General features: G+C 45.4%; 4 protein-coding genes and 1 long non-coding RNA gene across 5 annotated transcripts; 4 read left to right on the top strand and 1 right to left on the bottom strand.

The window, feature by feature from the left end:
• Positions 1-1,435: 1,435 nt before the first annotated feature.
• On the top strand, positions 1,436-5,391 carry LOC133391028 (uncharacterized). Its single transcript, XR_009764516.1, has 2 exons — positions 1,436-1,575; positions 1,650-5,391. It is a non-coding gene; the product is annotated as an uncharacterized LOC133391028 (long non-coding RNA).
• LOC133391027 (uncharacterized) lies at positions 3,513-5,068 on the bottom strand. Its single transcript, XM_061640835.1, has 2 exons — positions 3,743-5,068; positions 3,513-3,602 (listed from the first exon to the last, which is right to left on the bottom strand). Exons 1-2 carry the CDS (start codon positions 5,066-5,068, stop codon positions 3,591-3,593), a joined length of 1,338 nt encoding a protein of 445 aa, XP_061496819.1. The 3' UTR covers positions 3,513-3,590.
• Positions 5,392-6,548: 1,157 nt separating the features above from the next.
• Positions 6,549-8,263, top strand: LOC1272293 (protein dj-1beta). The gene is made up of 2 exons (XM_311236.6): positions 6,549-7,449; positions 7,520-8,263. Exons 1-2 carry the CDS (start codon positions 7,354-7,356, stop codon positions 8,060-8,062), a joined length of 639 nt encoding a protein of 212 aa, XP_311236.5. The 5' UTR covers positions 6,549-7,353; the 3' UTR covers positions 8,063-8,263.
• Positions 8,264-9,565: 1,302 nt separating this feature from the next.
• Positions 9,566-11,330, top strand: LOC11175482 (rhythmically expressed gene 2 protein). The gene is made up of 3 exons (XM_061640841.1): positions 9,566-9,922; positions 10,001-10,185; positions 10,257-11,330. The coding sequence occupies exons 2-3, from the start codon at positions 10,176-10,178 to the stop codon at positions 11,126-11,128; spliced, it is 882 nt and encodes a 293-aa protein (XP_061496825.1). The 5' UTR covers positions 9,566-9,922; positions 10,001-10,175; the 3' UTR covers positions 11,129-11,330.
• Positions 11,331-13,464: 2,134 nt separating this feature from the next.
• Positions 13,465-16,403, top strand: LOC1272291 (cell cycle control protein 50A). Its single transcript, XM_311234.6, has 5 exons — positions 13,465-13,776; positions 13,906-14,039; positions 14,126-14,801; positions 15,050-15,215; positions 15,290-16,403. Exons 1-5 carry the CDS (start codon positions 13,701-13,703, stop codon positions 15,336-15,338), a joined length of 1,101 nt encoding a protein of 366 aa, XP_311234.6. The 5' UTR covers positions 13,465-13,700; the 3' UTR covers positions 15,339-16,403.
• The last annotated feature ends 1,833 nt before the right edge of the window (positions 16,404-18,236 follow it).

Genomic DNA, 18,236 nt, shown 5'->3' with positions numbered 1-18,236 from the left:
GCCATCGGGTTGCGGGTAACAGCTCATCGATGAGAATGACCATCCTGCCTATCGTGAACTGAGGATTCTGTTCATGTCCCACCGTGTCCTTTTGCAGCTCCTGCAAATATTCGCCTTTCCAGTGGACCCAGAAACGCTGCACGTAGGCTTGTAGCTTCCAATAGTGCTCCAACCGGTTTAAGGGAACGTCACACAAGTTGGGTTCGGGAAGTGCTTGCATGGAGGTGCCGATCAGAAAGTGGCCCGGAGTTAGCGCCGCCAGTTCATCAGGATTTTCTGAAAGAGGAAGCAACGGTCGCGAATTCATGACCGCTTCGATTTGTGTTAGTATCGTATAAAGATCTTCAAATGACAAACGAGATGCACCGAGGATACGATACAGATGTCTTTTTGCTACCTTCACCGCAGATTCCCACAGTCCGCCGAAATGAGGAGCCCTTGGGGGATTAAAGTGCCATGATATGCCTTGGGACGTGCAGAACTCATTTACTTGCTGTTCTTCTTCCTTTCTAGCGATGAGCGATGCCAATTCTGTTATTTCGTTACTAGCTCCTTCGAAGTTTTTTCCGTTATCCGAGTGAATGTGACACGGCTTACCACGGCGAGCAATGAATCTTCGTAGCGCTGCTAAAAAGGCTGATGTAGACAAGTCACATACCAGCTCGAGATGTACCGCCTTTGTAGCGAAACACACAAAAAGGCAGAGATAAGCCTTGCAGGCGGCTGCCCTTCTGTGTACCGGTTTTAAATAAAATGGGCCGGCGTAGTCGATTCCTACGTTGCTGAAAGGTCGGCTAGGTGTCACTCTGGATGCGGGTAGTTGTCCAATTCGCTGGCATGCGATAAAGGGATCCGACCGAAAACACCGGAAACATTCCCGCGTTATGCTTCTAACTAATCGTCGAGCATCCAAAGGCCAAAACTCCTCTCTTATGTTGCTGATGAGATTTCGCCCTCCAGCATGAAGTAGTTTCCAGTGATAGTGAACCACTATGTTGCGTGTAAACGGATGCCCCTTTGGAAGGAGAGCAGGATGCTTTGACTGGAACGGCAAATCAGCTAAGTTTAACCTTCCTCCGACTCTAAGCACACCTTGGTTGTCCAAAAACGGGTTGAGATTCCTAATCGACGAGTTTTTCTTTATAGGTTGGCCGTTCCGAAGGGCTGAAATTTCGTTTCGGAAGGCATCGTCTTGAGCAGTCTTGACCAGAAATGCCTTTGCCTCCTCATTCTGCTCTGGTGTCAATACGATGGATACCGGGTCACCAGCAGGCTTCGTTCTCGCCTTAAGCCTTAGATTCTTTATAAATCGCTTGCAGTATGCAATAATGTGCAGTAATTGGGAGTATGATGACCACCTTTTGAACCAAGGGTTAACTGCAGGCGATGCGCTGGCAACAGCAACTAGCAAACGCGTTTCCTTTTCGATACCGGTCGGTAGTAGAGGTTCAGATGTAGGCCATTCATTAGAAGGTAGCGCCAGCCAAGCTGGCCCAGAGATCCAAATGCTGCTTTTTATAAAATCGGGTGCCGTCATGCCCCGCGAAACGAGATCAGCCGGGTTCTGCTGTCCAGGTACATGCCTCCATGTGTGGCCCTTCGTACATTGTTGAATGTCTGCTACTCTATTTGCCACATATGTTTTCCAGGTATTTGGAGCTGCTTTGATCCAATGTAGTGTAATACTGGAATCGGACCAGAAATGTACCGACTGCACAGGAAGCTGAATGGCTTTGGCAATGTGCTCGTACAGATGAGCCCCTAATACGGCACCGCAGAGTTCTAAACGAGGCAGGCTTATACGCTTCAATGGAGCTACTCTAGATTTCGATGCAAGCAAAGATATTTTAATATTCCCCTCGGCATCCTCGCACCTTGCATAAACGCATGAGCCATATGCCGACTCTGAAGCATCAGTAAATATGTGCAGTTGCACATTCGATCGTAAGGCGAAACAGTATCGTTCGATTCTATAGCAAGTCAGAATCTCCAACTTCTCATAAAAATCTTTCCATTTCAGCCCAAATGACTCTGGTACAGTCTCATCCCAGCCAATCGATAGCGCCCAAAGCTGCTGCATCATTATTTTTGCTCGCACTACGACAGGAGCGATAAGACCCAACGGGTCAAATAATCGAGCTATCTCCGAACAAATGCTCCGTTTAGTAGAGGGTAACTGCAGTGGCTTGATGCTTGATGCAAAGCATAAATTATCGCGCTCAGGTTCCCAGCAGACACCTAGGGCTTTTATAGTTTCGTCGGTATCAAACTGCAGTGATGATTTGGTTCCGATTTGAGAAGCATCGAGCTCTTGCAAAACCTCCAAACGATTTGAGGTCCACTTTCGTAATGGAAAGCCGCCCTTTAGCATCATTCCAGTTAGCTCCGATCGGAGCTGTATAGCTTCCTCAACAGATGATGCCCCGCCAATGAAGTCATCTACGTAGAAATTGCGAATCGCACGACTAGCAAGAGGGTAATTGCTTCCTTCGTCCTGCACTAATTGAAGCAAGGTGCGCGTAGCTAGGAAAGAGGAAGGAGCCAAACCGTATGTGACAGTATTCAGTTCATACTCTTTTACTGGTGATGTTGATGAGAATCGAAACAATATTCTCACTAATGCGCGGTCATCTTCATGCAAGAGGATTTGACGGTACATTTTTTCGATATCTCCGACTAAGGCCACAAAATAGGTGCGAAAACGCAAAATAATGTCCAACAGCTCATCTTGCACTATAGGTCCCACACATAGTGCTTCGTTGAGGGAGTAGCCTGTAGATGTTTTCGCGGAGCCGTCAAAGACTACTCTCACCTTAGTACTGCTGGAACTGCTCTCCTTTATGACTGGGTGATGAGGCAGATAAAAGGTTTTCGTTGGGCTTGACGCATTTTCATTAACAGGCTGCATGTGTCCGAGATCTATATATTCTTGCATGAAGGCATGATACTCCTTCTTCAATTGCGAATTTCGGGATAGGCGCTTTTCTAATGAGTAGAATCGGCGCAACGCCTGGCCTTTTGACTCGCCCAAGCGTACCGAGAACTCTGGATGTTTAGGCATCTGCACCACGTATCGTCCGTCACTATTTCTTCCAGTCTTCGATCTATACAGCTCTTCGCAATGCTTTTCTTCTACTGAATATGGTTCGCATGCATGTAGCTCCTCTGCCTTCCAAAACTGCTCTATTTTTTCTTCTAAAGAAACCATTGATACTCGTGTTGGGTTTGAGTGAGGATTAACGACCTCCTCGCTGGCTGGACCGACTACAAGCCACCCAAACACGCTGTTGATCAGTATTGGTAATTTATCTGCCAGATAAATACGCTCTGCAGTTGGAAAAAAGGTGTAAAAATGCTCTGCTCCGATTATCATATCTATTGATTCGGCCTGATTAAAATGAGGGTCCGCCAGGGATAGTCCAGGCGGAATGTTCCAGCGGCTTATATTAATGTGGTGGGAAGGAAGTTTTGCAGCTACTTCATCCATTAGCAGGAAATTTACTCCACAAGAAAATTGGCTGGTGCGAGATCGAATTTCAGCATACACGGACTCCCGCACCCTCGTCGTAGCACAACCAGCACCTTTAACGTCAATGTCCAATCTGGAAGTAGGTAGACCTATTAATTTTGCCAATCTTTTGCTTATTAGGTTAGGTTGTGATGCACTATCTAATAATGCTCTTGCTGGATGGTGATTGCCAAACGCATCCACAACAATGACAATAGTAGTGAGTAAGAATACCTCTCGTTGGTCCGCTGCTCGGTTTTCGTTTTCCAATGCTGCTGTGCTGTTAAATGAAGCGCTAGGAGCTACCTGAGGGCTAGTATGTAGTGTTCGGTCGTGGGTGTGCTGCCGGCGTACAAAATCAAAAGAGTGCAATAAAGAATGATGTTGCTGGTTGCAATGTTTGCACCGATTGGTCGAAGGACAATCTTTCATGCTGTGGTCGACTCTTAAACAATTAATGCAGAGACCCTTCGCTCGCACTATCTGAAGGCGCTCAGATTGCGGAAGTCGCATAAATTGGTTACAGTACCATAATAAGTGATCTAGTCGACAGCAAGGACATCGTTTGGTATTATTTGCGGTGTACGAATAGTACGAAAGATGCGAAGAAGGCCTTACGGCAGGCACCGATGTAGAGCTTACATCCGCAGATTTACTCATATAAACAGAGTCTAATGTTTTCATTCTTCTCTGCAGAAATTCTATTAACGCCTCATATGTTGGCTTTTTCATGCTAGCTGCCTTGTCTTCCCAATGTGTAAGAGTTTCCGCTGGTAGTTTGGAGCACAAAACATATTCTAACATTGAGCTCCATTGGTCGGTTGGCTCTCCTAGCTTTTGAATCATTTTTACATGCCGATTAAATTCATCTACCAATCTATGCAAGTCAGCTGACGATTCTTTTCGTAATTGTGGGATGCCGAACATTTGCTTAAAGTGCATCTTTTGCAGAAGGTATTCATTTGAGAATCGCTCCTTGAGCTCCTGCCATGCGATGGAGTAATTCGATGCGCACAATGGGATCGACTCTATCAATCTAGCGGCCTCACCAGTTAATGAAGCTCTCAAATAATGGAATTTTTGAATATCCAAAACGCTTGCATTGTTATGAACTAATGCTTCAAAGGTATCATGAAATGCCATCCAGTGCATTATATCACCGTTAAATTCGGGCAAAGAGATGGCTGGTAATTTAACGTGGTTTTGAATGGGAGAGTGGCTTGGGTTTTGAGCGTGGCTTGAGCCAAGCTCAGAGCTAACGGCTTGAGCTGTTTGAGTAGGCATGTGCGATAGCATGGCGCTTTTCATAGCTATGAACCTTTCCTCAAAATTATCCATCAACTCCTCTTCTTCTAGCTTCTCAGCTTCACTGGGCGCTAACAAACACAATTGCGTATGAGCCGTTTCAAACTCCTTTTCCATACCTTCAATCGTTTGGAGCCTGACAGGCACGAGATGCTTGTGTTGTTCAGGCTGGAAGTTCGCTATGAAAACCTCATTTCGTTTCAGCTTCGTGAATAAAGAATTCAACCGTTGTCTTAGGCTCGCAATTTCGGTCATCTTTATACTTGACCTGTTGAGATGGCAGGATTCGGGAAAACAGTTGCAATGACGATGGCAGGGAAACACACACAGATGATGACGGATGGCTGTTCCAAACTGCGACTGGCGGGAAACACACGATTACGAAGACGGATATCACACGCGCGAAAACAACCGGTTGCGACACGGAAGATAAGCTGACGTTTTCTCACACTAATGTTCAACGGATTGGACAGTAACTTAACTTTAGTGTTCTTTGTAACAAGACGTTACACGATTCAAAGACGAACGAAATCTTATATTATAATAAAGGCAAGACGCCTCACAGCTTTTTTTTACGCGACTGCGGTGAATCGCTGAATTGTATCCAAAAACGCGATGGCTGCGGTAGAACGCTTCTTATAGCTTTTACGATGGCCGTGGCAAGACGCCGAAGAAGGCGGTAGTTAGTCTGTCTTGTTGGCAACGGACTGAATACGACGGAGACGCGGACACGCAATCAATGACGAGTAATAAACGGCACGATTGTCCCTTTGCAGGTTGAAATTTCACATTTACTGGCCGCCAAAGTTCGTACACTCAAACACGTATTAACGATAGTTCCTTTGCACGGTACGCACTAAATCACAAAACGAAACAAAAAAAATGCTCAACGAATAAATCTTTTCACTTAGCGCTTTTCGAAAAAGGTTTTCAATCCTGGTCACGGCACCATATGATCAATCTAGGGCTGGACGTTGCGGTATTTTTCTTCACATAAATTTATTTTAACGACTAACTTAAACCTAGACGGATTGCGCGCGTCCGATCGCTGCCGTTGCCGTTCGTGGAAGAAGGTTCCCGCTGTTCGGGCGATCACCTTTCATCCGTTGCCCTCTCACGCACACCAACCAACGCGTTGATGGCCGCCAAATTATGGCACTCTAATTATGGCATTGCTTGTATTATTGCTGAACTCTCTTTCATGCAATCTCCTCCGCCGATCCTAACTCTTATGTATAAACATCCCCTTTATTGTAAAGAGAAATTGGAACATAATGGTCTCACAATCCAATTAAAATAAGGTACATAGGTCGACCCCTTTAGATACCTGAAACTAAACCCATACTGATCCTGAAACCATTACATCACTTTTCATAGTTCAAGAACTGCACATGATCAAATGCCATTCTGGACCATATAATGTACCCATATCAGTTCAAGAACCGCTCATAAACCCATACCGATCCTGGAACCTATCATGAACCCATACCGGTACTGAAACTGATACTGTACCCATACCAGTCCTAGAACTGATCATAAACCTGTCTTGGACCTAATGCTGTATCCATACCAGTCCTAGAACCGATCATGAATCCATACTGGTCCAAGAACTGATCATGAGCCCATACCGGTCCTGGAACTGATACTGTACCCATACCGGTCCTAGAACTGATCATTAACCCATACCGGTCTTGGAACGTATCATGCACCCGGTCCAGGAATCGATAAACACCCATAATGATCCAGAAATAGCACGCGATTCTTGAATACATGTTCTGGTTTCGAAACCGATACAGTTCCAATTCCAGCCGACAAACCATACCCGGGATTACATGTGCAGCGTAAGAAAAGTGTAGGAATCAGAGTAGGAAATTTTGTAGAATTTGTATAGTGATATAGTGATGTATTAGATAAAAGTTTATTTCCAGCATCGTAACGTCAGTATTAACACGAGGACGGTTACAAAAAATTGGTTTAAGGATAAGAAAAATAACTTATATCGACCCTCCCAAAATTTTGATCTACTTTCGGTAGAAAATATTGAAAGTGTTAATAATAATTAACGTTAGATTCGATCAGGAAGTTTAAGGTGCCAGTTTTAAGGGAAATAGTTCGAATTCTCGTAAATCCGTGCTCACAAATGTCAATTACCATTTGTGTGATTTTGAAAGAAGCAAATCTAATCTACGAACACACAAAATCTTGACGCTTTCAACACGCTTGATCACACTCAAATCCACATTTTCAGTATTTTCGAGTACTAATCGAGAAGATGTGGAAAAACAATTTCGAGCAAATGTCACTTGGGAAAATAAATGTTTCACTGCTCGATGCAGCGGTACGATGATGTGCTTTAACAGCTGTATCGAAACGTCAACGGTCCCCGAAAAAGCTTCTTATCGCCGCTGACCTTCACCGTAGACCAAAACAACAGATCCCGGTTTGGCCGGTACCGGACAGCAGTTTCCCGTGAATTTTCTGGTCTGCGAAGCCCATCACTTTTCGTAAAAAAACAACAACCGCCCATTAGCAACAGCGTTATGATGGCAGCAACCAAGCGCGCCCTTGCCCTGATCGCCCGCGGTTCGGAGGAGATGGAACTCGTCATTACCGTCGATGTGCTGCGCCGCTGTAACGTAAGATGCCGTAACACTTGCACTCCTGCTGACTGACCCGTTTCACTTCACCCTTTACCGCACGTTGCAGGTCGAGGTTACCGTTGCGCTGGTGCAGGAGGCGGAGGGCACAGCGGCCGGCAATACCGAGCCGCTCGTGGCCTGCTGCTCCCGCGGCGTTAACGTGAAGGCGGACACCACGCTGCAGGCGTACGTGGAGCAGCAGGCCGCCACCGATGACGGCCTGCCGGATGCCATCATCCTCCCTGGGGGGCTCGAGGGCGCAAAAGCGATGGCCCAAGCGCCGGCGGTCGGCGCGCTGCTGGAGCGCCAGGCCCGGGTCGGCAAGCTGGTCGCGGCCATCTGTGCCGCGCCGACGGTGCTGGCCGCCCACGGCAAGCTGTTCGCCGGCCGGCGCCTCACCTCCTACCCGTCCTTCCGGGAGAAGCTGCAGGCGGATGGGTACCGGTGGGAGGAACCGGCGGCCGGCGGTCTCGGGCGGGTCGTACGGGACGAGAACCTCATTACCAGCCTCGGGCCGGCCACCACGTTCGACTTTGGGCTGGCGATCGGGGCGGCACTGGTCGGGCAGGAGGTGGCCGACAAGGTTGCCGCCGGTCTGCTCTACAAGTGAGGGAGGGGCCACGCGGGACGAAATTTTCTCTAGTGTGTGTGTGTTTGTGAGTGCGCGTGTGTTACTTTTGGGGACAATTATGAATCAGTTTGGGCTAATTTAAATGTGGATAGTTTGTTTTTGGTTTTGTTTGAATAAACAAACACAAAATAATATGATTATCAAACTCAATAAAACATAAAGCCAGTTTGTAATATTTGAGATATTTGTCACTTAATGTGTAAAACTTGGCATAAATTAAATATTAAAAGTATAATGACTACATTTATGTCTAAAAGTTAAAGGTCAGGGATGTGCAACCAACCATCCAGAACAGCAATCAAATTATTCTTTTCATTTTTCTAATATTTTTTCTTTATCAATGTATCACAATTGAACTCTGAACTAGATTTAAATTCAAATCCATTGTAACCTGTTCAACATTATCGCCATATAAATCTTAAAAAACCTTTAACTCTACGGCCGAATACACGCGGGTATTACTTGCGTTTTCAAACTGGAATAACTTTTTATTGAAAAATGATAGCTACTTATTTTTTTCACGTATCTTTAGGAAAATTTAATTCTTTTAAAGGAGCGCATAATAAACTTATTTAAAAAAAAATCCAAATATTTTAATTTTAACATTTTCTGTTGATTCCCATTGTCTCTTAAGCTGGGCGTAGAGAGAGCCCGGGTATCCCATACATTTTGTATGAGAAGTGATACTTTTTCATTTTAAAACTTTCTTATGTTAAATAATTTATGGTGTAATAAATACTCAAATTTCAAAATTGGGTTTAACGATAAAAGCATCAGTCTTATGTACTTTGTTGAAGAAGAATAGAATAGAATAGAGTATGAATCGAAAAGCAGAAATTAATCATAAAAAATATGTTTTTAAACATGGTTTTGGGTTATTAAATTTTTTCTACAAAAAAAAACGTATAAAAAACGTTGGTTATTATTTAAATTTGCATTATATTCTATTTTTTCCCTTATATTGGCTCTCTTTTAATCATATTTCATTTACAAAAAAAAATCCAGCAGAGCAAAGTGTGGCAGAATTAGTATGATTCATGAAATTCTATAATTATGAATGAGTACTTACCAAACGTATAATGTTTGATAGCATTGACTATGAAACAGTAATTGAAAAATGTATGTTTTTTTTTAAATCATCAGAATAATGTATGGAAAAAGGCACTTTTAATGTATTTGACATAAAAGAGCAGTGAAAACATCCATGTAAGAGGCGAGTTGTCACACTTAAAAAAATATTTCAAAATAGTAAACGAGTCTATAAAAATTCCATTTTTTCACTAAAGTAAATAAGACTAATGTCCGCATCTTGTTACCAAATTTGAAATTTGTATTTTCTACGCAACAACAGTTATTGAAGATCTAATGCGAAAAACAAAAACGTCCCACACAAAATGTACGGAAACGTAGAGATGAAGGTGTAAATTAGGTCATAAAGACAACGGTTAAACATTATTCTCGTCTTTTCGAATCGTAGATTCTGCGTAAAATGTGGACCTCCAACAATGGTTGATCTGCCCTGTCCAATACCATACTGTACACTAGCATAGTCGCAGAATGGAGTGCAAAAGTATAGTGCCGTGGAGATTAACTTCCTCTTCAGCAATATTAACCGTAGTGTTGATCGTTTTCTTCTCGCCTCGAACCGTTTCTTATCAGCAAACATAAAAAAAAGCAAATACAAAAGAAGAAGGGATGCAAATTTTCGTTCACCATGTAGGGTGCATCGCATTGCCCCGAGAGATAAACACACTTGCATTCTCGCTGTCGGGTCGATTACAGTCAGGGACTACATTTGACAAATCAGCTGTTTTCGCTCCGGATCGCTGTTGTTTGGGGGTGAGTTTTTGTTGCCACATCTAGGTTGCTTTTGAAATTCAAGCGTATTTGTTTTCGATTTTCCCCTATTTTCTCCAGGCTTTGGTGCATTTATTTCCTCTGGCCACACTACGATGGGATGGTGAGACGGCGCCGTGTTGTTGTGGTGCTGCATTATGTAATGTGTAAATAGGCGAACCGGTGTGCTAGTGACAGCAAACAGCGTCCAAGGACCACAACAAATCTCTTCTCCCCGTTCCGCGACAAGCGGAAGATGAACCACTGTAAGTATGGGAGAGGGGACGAACGCACCCCCGATCACCCACGATTTTCCTCTGCTCATTCCACTCCCCAGTTCGGAACAATCTGGCCCGGTTCCGGCTGATCACGTTCGATGTGACCGACACGCTGCTGGAGTACGCGGTCCGCCCGGAGCGGCACTACGCCCACGTCATCAACGCGGTGCTGGAACCGCGGCTCGGGCTTACGCTGCGCGAGGACCAGATTGGCCCCGCGTTCGGGCGCTGCTTCCGGGCGATGAAGCAACAGTACCCGAACTTCGGGGCCGAGCGCCGCCGACCGACCGGCAGCGAGGAAGGCTGGCGCTGGTGGTGGCGCACGCTGGTCGAGCGCGTGGTAGTGGACGCCGCGGCCACCGGCACCGACCGCCATCAGGCCATCCCGGCGCCGCTCCTGCGCGCCATCGCGGAGCAGCTGATCGACGACTACACGTACGACGGGCGGCGGGTCTGCTGGCGGCAGCGGCCCGGCGTGGACGAGCTGCTGGCCAAGCTGCGCCAGCCGGCCGCTCCCACCCGCACGCTCGGCATCGTGTCCAACTTCGATCCCCGGCTGGAGATCATACTGCGCAACAATGGCATCACACCGGGGCCGCCCGGGGTCGTCGACTTTGTGGTGACCAGCTACGAGGCGCGGGTGGAAAAACCGAACGCGGCCATATTCGAAGCGGCGCTGCGGCGTGCGAACCAACTGCGCCGGGCGCCGGCTGGGCAGGAGATCCGGCCGGACGAGGCGCTGCACATTGGCAACCTGTGCCGGGAGGACTATGGGGGGGCGCGCAGTGCCGGCTGGTGTGCGCTGCTCGTTAACGTGCCACCGAACGCGAAGAACCGACAGCTGCTGGCGACCATCCCGAGCGGGCACGTTTTCACCGGGCTGCCGGAGCTGCAGCGGCGGCTGGAGCAGGCGGAGCCGTTGGAATGGTGACGAGAGCGGGAGAACCGAGTAGGGAGTTGTTTTCTTCTTTTTTTTGTAAGGATGTACAAATTTGGATACACATTGTAAGAGCATGAGGCTCAAATAGGTAGATTTTTGCTAGAATTATATTGTTGTAGCAAGTAAAAGCGGCAAGAAGGACGCAACGATGAAAACGATATTTTTTGGGAGGAATGAAATGTAAAAAGTCAAAGCCACACGTTATCCTAATTTGTGTTTTAGGGTCTGAATTGCTTCGCGATACTTCCTGAAGTCATCGTTTTTCAGGATCTGTGTTTGCAGTCGAACATATCTTGGTATCGGAACTGGTAATATCACATTGTTGGAGCGGAACTGGAATTAAATGGACTTATTTGGAATATTTCTGGAATTGTATTACCTTTCTACAGCCGTAAATGGGTTGCTTCACCTTGAGGCTATTTTCATATTATGCATCTCGAAGTTGTCAACATTTAAAACATTTGAAATTAGAAAACGTTCATAAAAATAGAGAAAAAGAACTAGTGGTGGAAGCTCGGAATCGGACCTACCCGATTTCGATACCGTGATCGGAATCAATTCCGAAGCCGATTTCGATGGCGGAATCGATTGCGATTTCTAGGTCGATTCCGGAGTCGGAATTGGAATCGACCTAGAAATCGCAATTTGTTCCGGAAACGGAATCAAAATTGACTCCAGAATTGGAATTAGCTCCGGAATGAGAATCAGTTCTTGAATTGAAATAAGAATTTTCAGAAGCGAAATCAGTCCTCGAATCATTATGAGAATTGATCGTTTACAAGTAAAATTGTTTTTTTTTACGGCTATCAATACGTAGCATCATTGGACCCAAACGGCTGTTATTATGCCGAGATGCCGAAACTGACTCCGATTTCGAAGCCGAACCGATTCCGATTCCGGAGTCGATTTCGATTCCGGAATTGATTCTCAACTTCGTAGCTAGCTGGAATCGTTTCTGACGAAAACTTCTTACTTCTCATCAATATTTGGAATACTGGATCAGTAAAATACTGCACAATTATAATCAAAACTACACCTTTTCTTCCACCACCATCTAGCTGGGTAGGTAATGGTGTAGCCGAACATTTTATCTGAGAGTTTAAATCATTCCCAAAAATAAAAATAAAAATCAAAATCTGATCAAATGCCGGTCTTGAACCTGGTTACTGAACCTATGTCAATCCAGGAACCGATACTGAACCCATACCAGTCCAAGAACTCATCATGCACCCATACCAATCTTGGAACCGATCATGAACCCATACGGGTCCTACAACTAATCATGAACCTATACCGGAGCTAGAACCAATTATGAACCCATACCAGTCCTGGGACCTGTCACAAACCCGTACCTTTACTGAAACAGATACTAAACCAATACCGGTCCTGGAACCTATCTTGAACTTATTCCGGTACTGGAACTGATACTGAACCCAAACCGGTCCTGGAACTGATCATGAACCTATACTGGTCCTAGAACTGATACTATACCCATACCGGTCCTGGAACTGATCAAGAACCCATACCGGTACTGGAACTGATACTGTACCCATACCAGTCATAGAACCGATCATAAACCCATACCGATCCAGAAATAGCTCGCGATTGCATTTATTTTCTAAAACAGTATCTGGAACTGTTCTGGGTTCGGATACGGAACGATACTTGAATACATGGTCTGGATATGGAACCGATACATTTCAAGTTCCAGTCGTCAAATCATACCCGGTATTACATATGCAGCGTAGGAAAAATGTAGGAATTAGCGTTGGAAATTTAGCAGAGTTTGTATGGTGATAACTTTAATGTATAATAAATATTTAAAATGAAATTAATAGCAATGCTATTCTGATTATTCGGGCCAAGTAATTCAATTTGTATGGCTTTAGAAAACGGTATTCGGTTGCACAATTTTTAAAATAGAAACTATAAGTTTAATTACACACACTGCTGTTCATATCATAACAAAGTTAATGATTTAATTGAAACTAAACCCCCGTACTGCATGTATTTCTTAAGCAGAGGCTGGTGGTTATAGAAGTAAAGGGGTGCAAAGAGAAATTAAAAAATGTACAAGCATTTTATATTTTTTTAAATCTGATTATTGGATTACTGATTGAAAGCATGTTTGGTTAGGTATTGCAAAAATTTGAACCAGATAAGATTGTTAAATATAAAGTTATTTGACATTAGTGAACAAAACGGCATTGCAAGGTGGTTTTTTGAAATAAAGAATAATGTAACGGAGTCATGACCACGCGGCGCTCCCACTGTCCGCCCCTGAAGTTCGAAAACGGTTGCTTGGGCGAGCTTTTTCCCCCTGCAAAGCTTTGCTTTGACGTTTTTGCGAGAAAACAAAAAAAGAAACAACAAAAACACTCACATACACACACTCACTCGGGTGCGTCATACTGTGTGCGAAGCTGGTGGTGAAAATTCAGTCCAACTGGCTCGATCAATATTTTGCATTTCCTCCGCCACTGCAATCAAAAGTGTTCCCCGTGAAGGGTTTCCGCAAACAAACGAACGCGCTCACGCACGGAAAGGCAAGCAGTGAGCAACGATGGCTGCTATAATAAGCCAGGCCATGCCCGATACGGTGGACGGGGCCGAGATACCCAAGTCGAAACGACCTTCAGGTAAGCGCCCTGAAGCGCGCCCTACCTTCTTTTGTGACATGCGAAACCGTGCTCGTGTCAGCGTGTTGGTGTGCGTGTGTGTGTGTGTGTATGATAAGGAGACTTTTTTTTTGTTTTTTGTTCTTGCAGATTCCGCGTTCAAGCAGCAGCGACTTCCGGCCTGGCAGCCCGTCCTGACCGCTGGCACGGTACTGCCAGCCTTTTTCCTCATCGGCGTACTGTTCATACCGATCGGTGTGCTGCTGCTGCTGTCGTCCAATTCCGTAAGTAGCCCAGCCCTGGAGCCTGCTACGTGCCCCGGCCATCTAACACCCTCCCTCCCCCCCTTTTTGACCCACGCGCCACACAGATTAACGAGTTCGTGTACGACTACACGCACTGTAAGCCGGACACAGGCAACCAGAGCTGCGCGGAGCTGATCAGCGCCGCCCCGGGCACGAGCTGCGCCTGCACGATCCACTTCGAGCTGGAGAAGGACTTCCACGACAAGGTGTACCTGTACTACGGGCTGACGAACTACTACCAGAACCATCGGCGGTACGTGAAGTCGCGCGACGACGACCAGCTGCTCGGGCGCCTCTCGCCCATTCCGTCCAGCGACTGTGCGCCGTTCGCGTACGCGGACGACGACGAGCGCGTCCCGATCGCACCGTGCGGCGCGATCGCCAACTCGCTGTTCAGCGACAAGTTCGAGCTGTTCTCGCAGACGCTCGGCACGCCGGTGCCGCTGCTGCAGACCGAAATCGCGTGGCCGTCCGACCGGCAGATCAAGTTCCGCAACCCGGACGGCGACCTGCGGGAGGCGCTGCGCGGCTTCAGCCGCCCGAAGGCGTGGACCCGCGAGCTGTGGGAGCTGGACGAGACGAACAAGGACAACAACGGCTTCCAGAACGAGGACCTGATCGTGTGGATGCGAACGGCCGCGCTGCCCACGTTCCGCAAGCTGCACCGGCGGATCGACCACTCGCACGAACACTTCCGGGAGGGGCTGATGAGCGGCAACTACACGCTCACGGTGAAGTACTGTGAGTAATCGGGGACGCCTGTCCAGTAGTGTTGGGTACATCTGATTCAGATTCATTGAAATTCACGAATCTTTGAAGAGTCGTTTCGAGATTGGGATCACTCATCACAGAAGATTCATCGGAACGAATCTCAACGAAAGATTCATTAAACTCAACACTACTGGCCACGCTGTTTGGTGCAATACTAATACAACCAACTATCTGTTACTTTTTTTTTTTTTTGCTGCTTCGCTCGGCGCCCCCCTCAGCGTACTCGGTGATTGAGTTCGAGGGCACGAAGAAGTTCATCCTGTCGACGACCTCGATTCTGGGTGGCAAGAACCCGTTCCTCGGCTTCGCCTACATCGTGGTCGGTAGCGTCTGTCTCCTGCTCGGCTGCGTGCTGCTCATCATCCATCTGAAGTGCAGCAAATCGTAAGTGTGGGGACTGGGGACCTTGATGGTTTTGATGGTGCGAGAATTCTAACATGCTGCTCTCACATTTGCAGCAACGGCGGCATCAGCAGCGTACACCAACGGTCCTCCTCGCGCCCATAGGAGTTACTGTGCCTGACCGGGGAAGTGAGCGACTCGTTGGGGCTTTGAGTATTAATTTATTGGCCTTCGTCTTTTATTGGATTCCACGTTTGATTGTTGTTACATTTTGTTTTCCAATTGCGGATGGGCAGCAGTAGGTTGGTTGTGTTTCGTAGCAGTATCAATTTTGAAATGGTGACCGAAAAGTGACGATAAAAACGGCGGAAGCTAGGACAATTACGTTACGGGGGGGTTAAACAGTTGGGTGGGAATTTGTTTCGTGTTTTGTGAGGGTTTTTTTTATAGAACAATAGAATCGCTAGCATTTTGCACTTGATTCGATCATTACCTTGCCACTATTTATCTATCTATCTCTCTATTCAAGAAGCAGCGGTGTTCTAAAGGGCGTTGTTTGAGGAAGAAATTGCAGGGACGAATGACAGGCAGCAGCGTTAGTGTACAGCTTCCGCACCAACATTACACCTACGGCATAATCTAAAACGCGTTCTTTGCACGTTTTTCTTCACCAGTTAGGCCCCGAATCAAATATAGGGGATTTGAGGATAGTAAAAACAAAAACAAAAAACAAACAAATACATACATAGTATACAGTATAGTATTCTAATAAGTGTCCTTACAGCACGTGTCGGTGTATTTAAATATAATTAAAGTTGAATGTAAGGGGAAAGTGTTGCACGCGTTTCGGTGATAGCTGCCCTCCCCAGACCCTCCCACTTTTCCCCTCAGTGCCCATTTTTTGTTTTTGCTTGCGTTACGTCAGGAACAGTGTACGTGTGTACGAATTGTTGATCATCAAATGTTACCAAAACTAGAGAAGAATAGTGATACCCCGTCGCTTACCGCCTAGCGCCTTGGATCAAAAGGCGCACTGTAGGGCCCTGCCTGTGTATAACGCGCCTAGCTGCAGCATGCAGTAGAACAAAGAGCAAGCAAAGCAACAAAACAAAAGAAGAAGATACAAATACTATATCATATATGGAAGCTGTCGTTACTTAAACTAAAGACGATGCACTATTCAAGCTCGGGAATAAATATATTTAAATCAAGTAATTGAAACATCCAAAAGTTGTTACAAATGTTATTGCCTTCGTGTTCGGAATCGTCTTTGGCGACAACATTTTTGGTTCGTTCACACAAAAGCGGTTCTTTTTAATTCGTGTTTACCGTATCCATCATTTGAATTCTAGACTTAGCGTCAGCCTAGAATGACCAGCGAATGGTTTTATCATTTTCTTATTTTTTCACTACAGTGAAATCTCTCTAAGATGTAGTCTCTTCAAGATGAATTGTTTCGTAAAGATGAATATCTTGACGGTCCCGTCATACTCCATACATTTTATGTCTCTTAAAGATGAAGGTGAGCATTCTATAAGGTGCATATGCGATTTGGCAGCCGAAATTCTCTAAGCCACATTTTTGAACGACAGTTCACAAAAATATTGGTCCAAGGATGCCAGGTATTTTCGGTGGTTTCTTGGAATCTTCATAGCAACAGCTTCATTAGTTTTCCTCAACATGAATATCTCTCTAAGTTGACGGTCCCTTGAACATTCACCTTAGGGAGATTTCACTGTATTTTCACTACGGTAATTTTTAATACCAACTCTAGACGAGTAAAATGCACTCGAAAGTAAAATGCACATGGCTCTGAATTGATAGAACGGATGCTCAAAGCTGGCGCGCAAGTGGTTGGCAGCTTGAGGGCCCGGATGTTAATTTGATTGGCATTTTGGCCCGAAATTATGCATCATTATTAATTAAATTGTTTAATTAATTATTATTAATTATTTAATTATTTAAAAAAAAACATGAAAACAATGAATATGATTCATTTCTTACGTCTATTTCAGGCCAGAACTGGTCAAATGGAAATGTTGACAACATATTGCATACATACAAGCGCGTAATTTTCTGTACAATTTGCAAATCCTCTAAACAAAAACAAAACATCAGCGGGAGTTAATTAATCTGCGTAAGTTATTGATTTCACGTGCTGCTACTTTTTTTAACCAGCACTGTATACATTGAGGCTGTAGGGCAACTGCCATGTTTTGTACAATTCGTCGGTGATGGTACAATGTTCGCCGCGTTTGTTGGCTTCGCCTGCGACGCGTACGGTTGGTAATCGACCGTACCGAACAGTGTCGAACCAACTGTCATTTATTGTCGCTCAATTTGACAGTTTATACATGGAAGACTTGAATGGGTGCATGAAATAATTCAGCATTACGCCATTGTAGTGATGGGAAAAATGAAGTTTTCGACCGGAATCGAAGCTAGCCGGCTCCGATGTTTTCCGGCTCCCGAATCGGTATTGGTACCGAAATCGGAATCGGTTCTGGAATAGGTTCCGGAGTCTGCTTCGGAATTAAAATCGGCTCCGAAATCGAAGCCGGTTTCGACATCTCCATGAGAACAACCGTTTGGGTCTAATGATGCTACGTATTGATAGCCGCAAAAAAAAATCCAAATATACTTGTAAACGATCCATTCTCATAAAGATTTGAGGACTGATTTCGCTTCTGAAACTTCTTATTTCAATTCAAGAACTAATTCTCATTCGGGAGCTAATTCCAATTATGTAGTCTATTTTGATTCCGTTACTGGAGCAAATTGCGATTCCCAGGTCAATTTTGATTCAGGAGCCAATTCTGGAATCGACTGCTAGTAAATGAAATGATTTTTAAAGAGATACTAAATGATAATAGCCGGCCTCATAGTACAGTCGTCAACTTTTACGACTAAACAACATGCCCGTCATGGGTTCAAGTCCCAAATGGACCGTGCCGCCATACGTAGGACTGACTATCCTGCTATGGGGGGGGATCAATAAGTCACTGAAAGCCAAGCTCACAAGTAGTGGTACAGGCATGCCTTAACCGACAACGGTTGTTGAGC

The sequence above is a fragment of the Anopheles gambiae genome, chromosome X, assembly GCF_943734735.2.
Source record: "Anopheles gambiae chromosome X, idAnoGambNW_F1_1, whole genome shotgun sequence".
Classification (NCBI taxonomy): domain Eukaryota; kingdom Metazoa; phylum Arthropoda; class Insecta; order Diptera; family Culicidae; genus Anopheles; species Anopheles gambiae.
Note: the sequence above shows the minus strand (reverse complement) of the source record. Positions and strands in the feature narration are given on the sequence as shown.

Coding starts and splice junctions, on each gene's coding strand:
- LOC133391027 (XM_061640835.1), bottom strand. CDS start 5,068: ATGACCGAAATTGCGAGCCTAAGACAACGGTTGAATTCTTTATTCACG.
- LOC1272293 (XM_311236.6), top strand. CDS start 7,354: ATGATGGCAGCAACCAAGCGCGCCCTTGCCCTGATCGCCCGCGGTTCG. Junction 7,450..7,519: donor ATGTGCTGCGCCGCTGTAAC/GTAAGATGCCGT, acceptor CGCACGTTGCAG/GTCGAGGTTACCGTTGCGCT.
- LOC1272291 (XM_311234.6), top strand. CDS start 13,701: ATGGCTGCTATAATAAGCCAGGCCATGCCCGATACGGTGGACGGGGCC. Junction 13,777..13,905: donor CAAGTCGAAACGACCTTCAG/GTAAGCGCCCTG, acceptor TTGTTCTTGCAG/ATTCCGCGTTCAAGCAGCAG. Junction 14,802..15,049: donor CACGCTCACGGTGAAGTACT/GTGAGTAATCGG, acceptor CGCCCCCCTCAG/CGTACTCGGTGATTGAGTTC.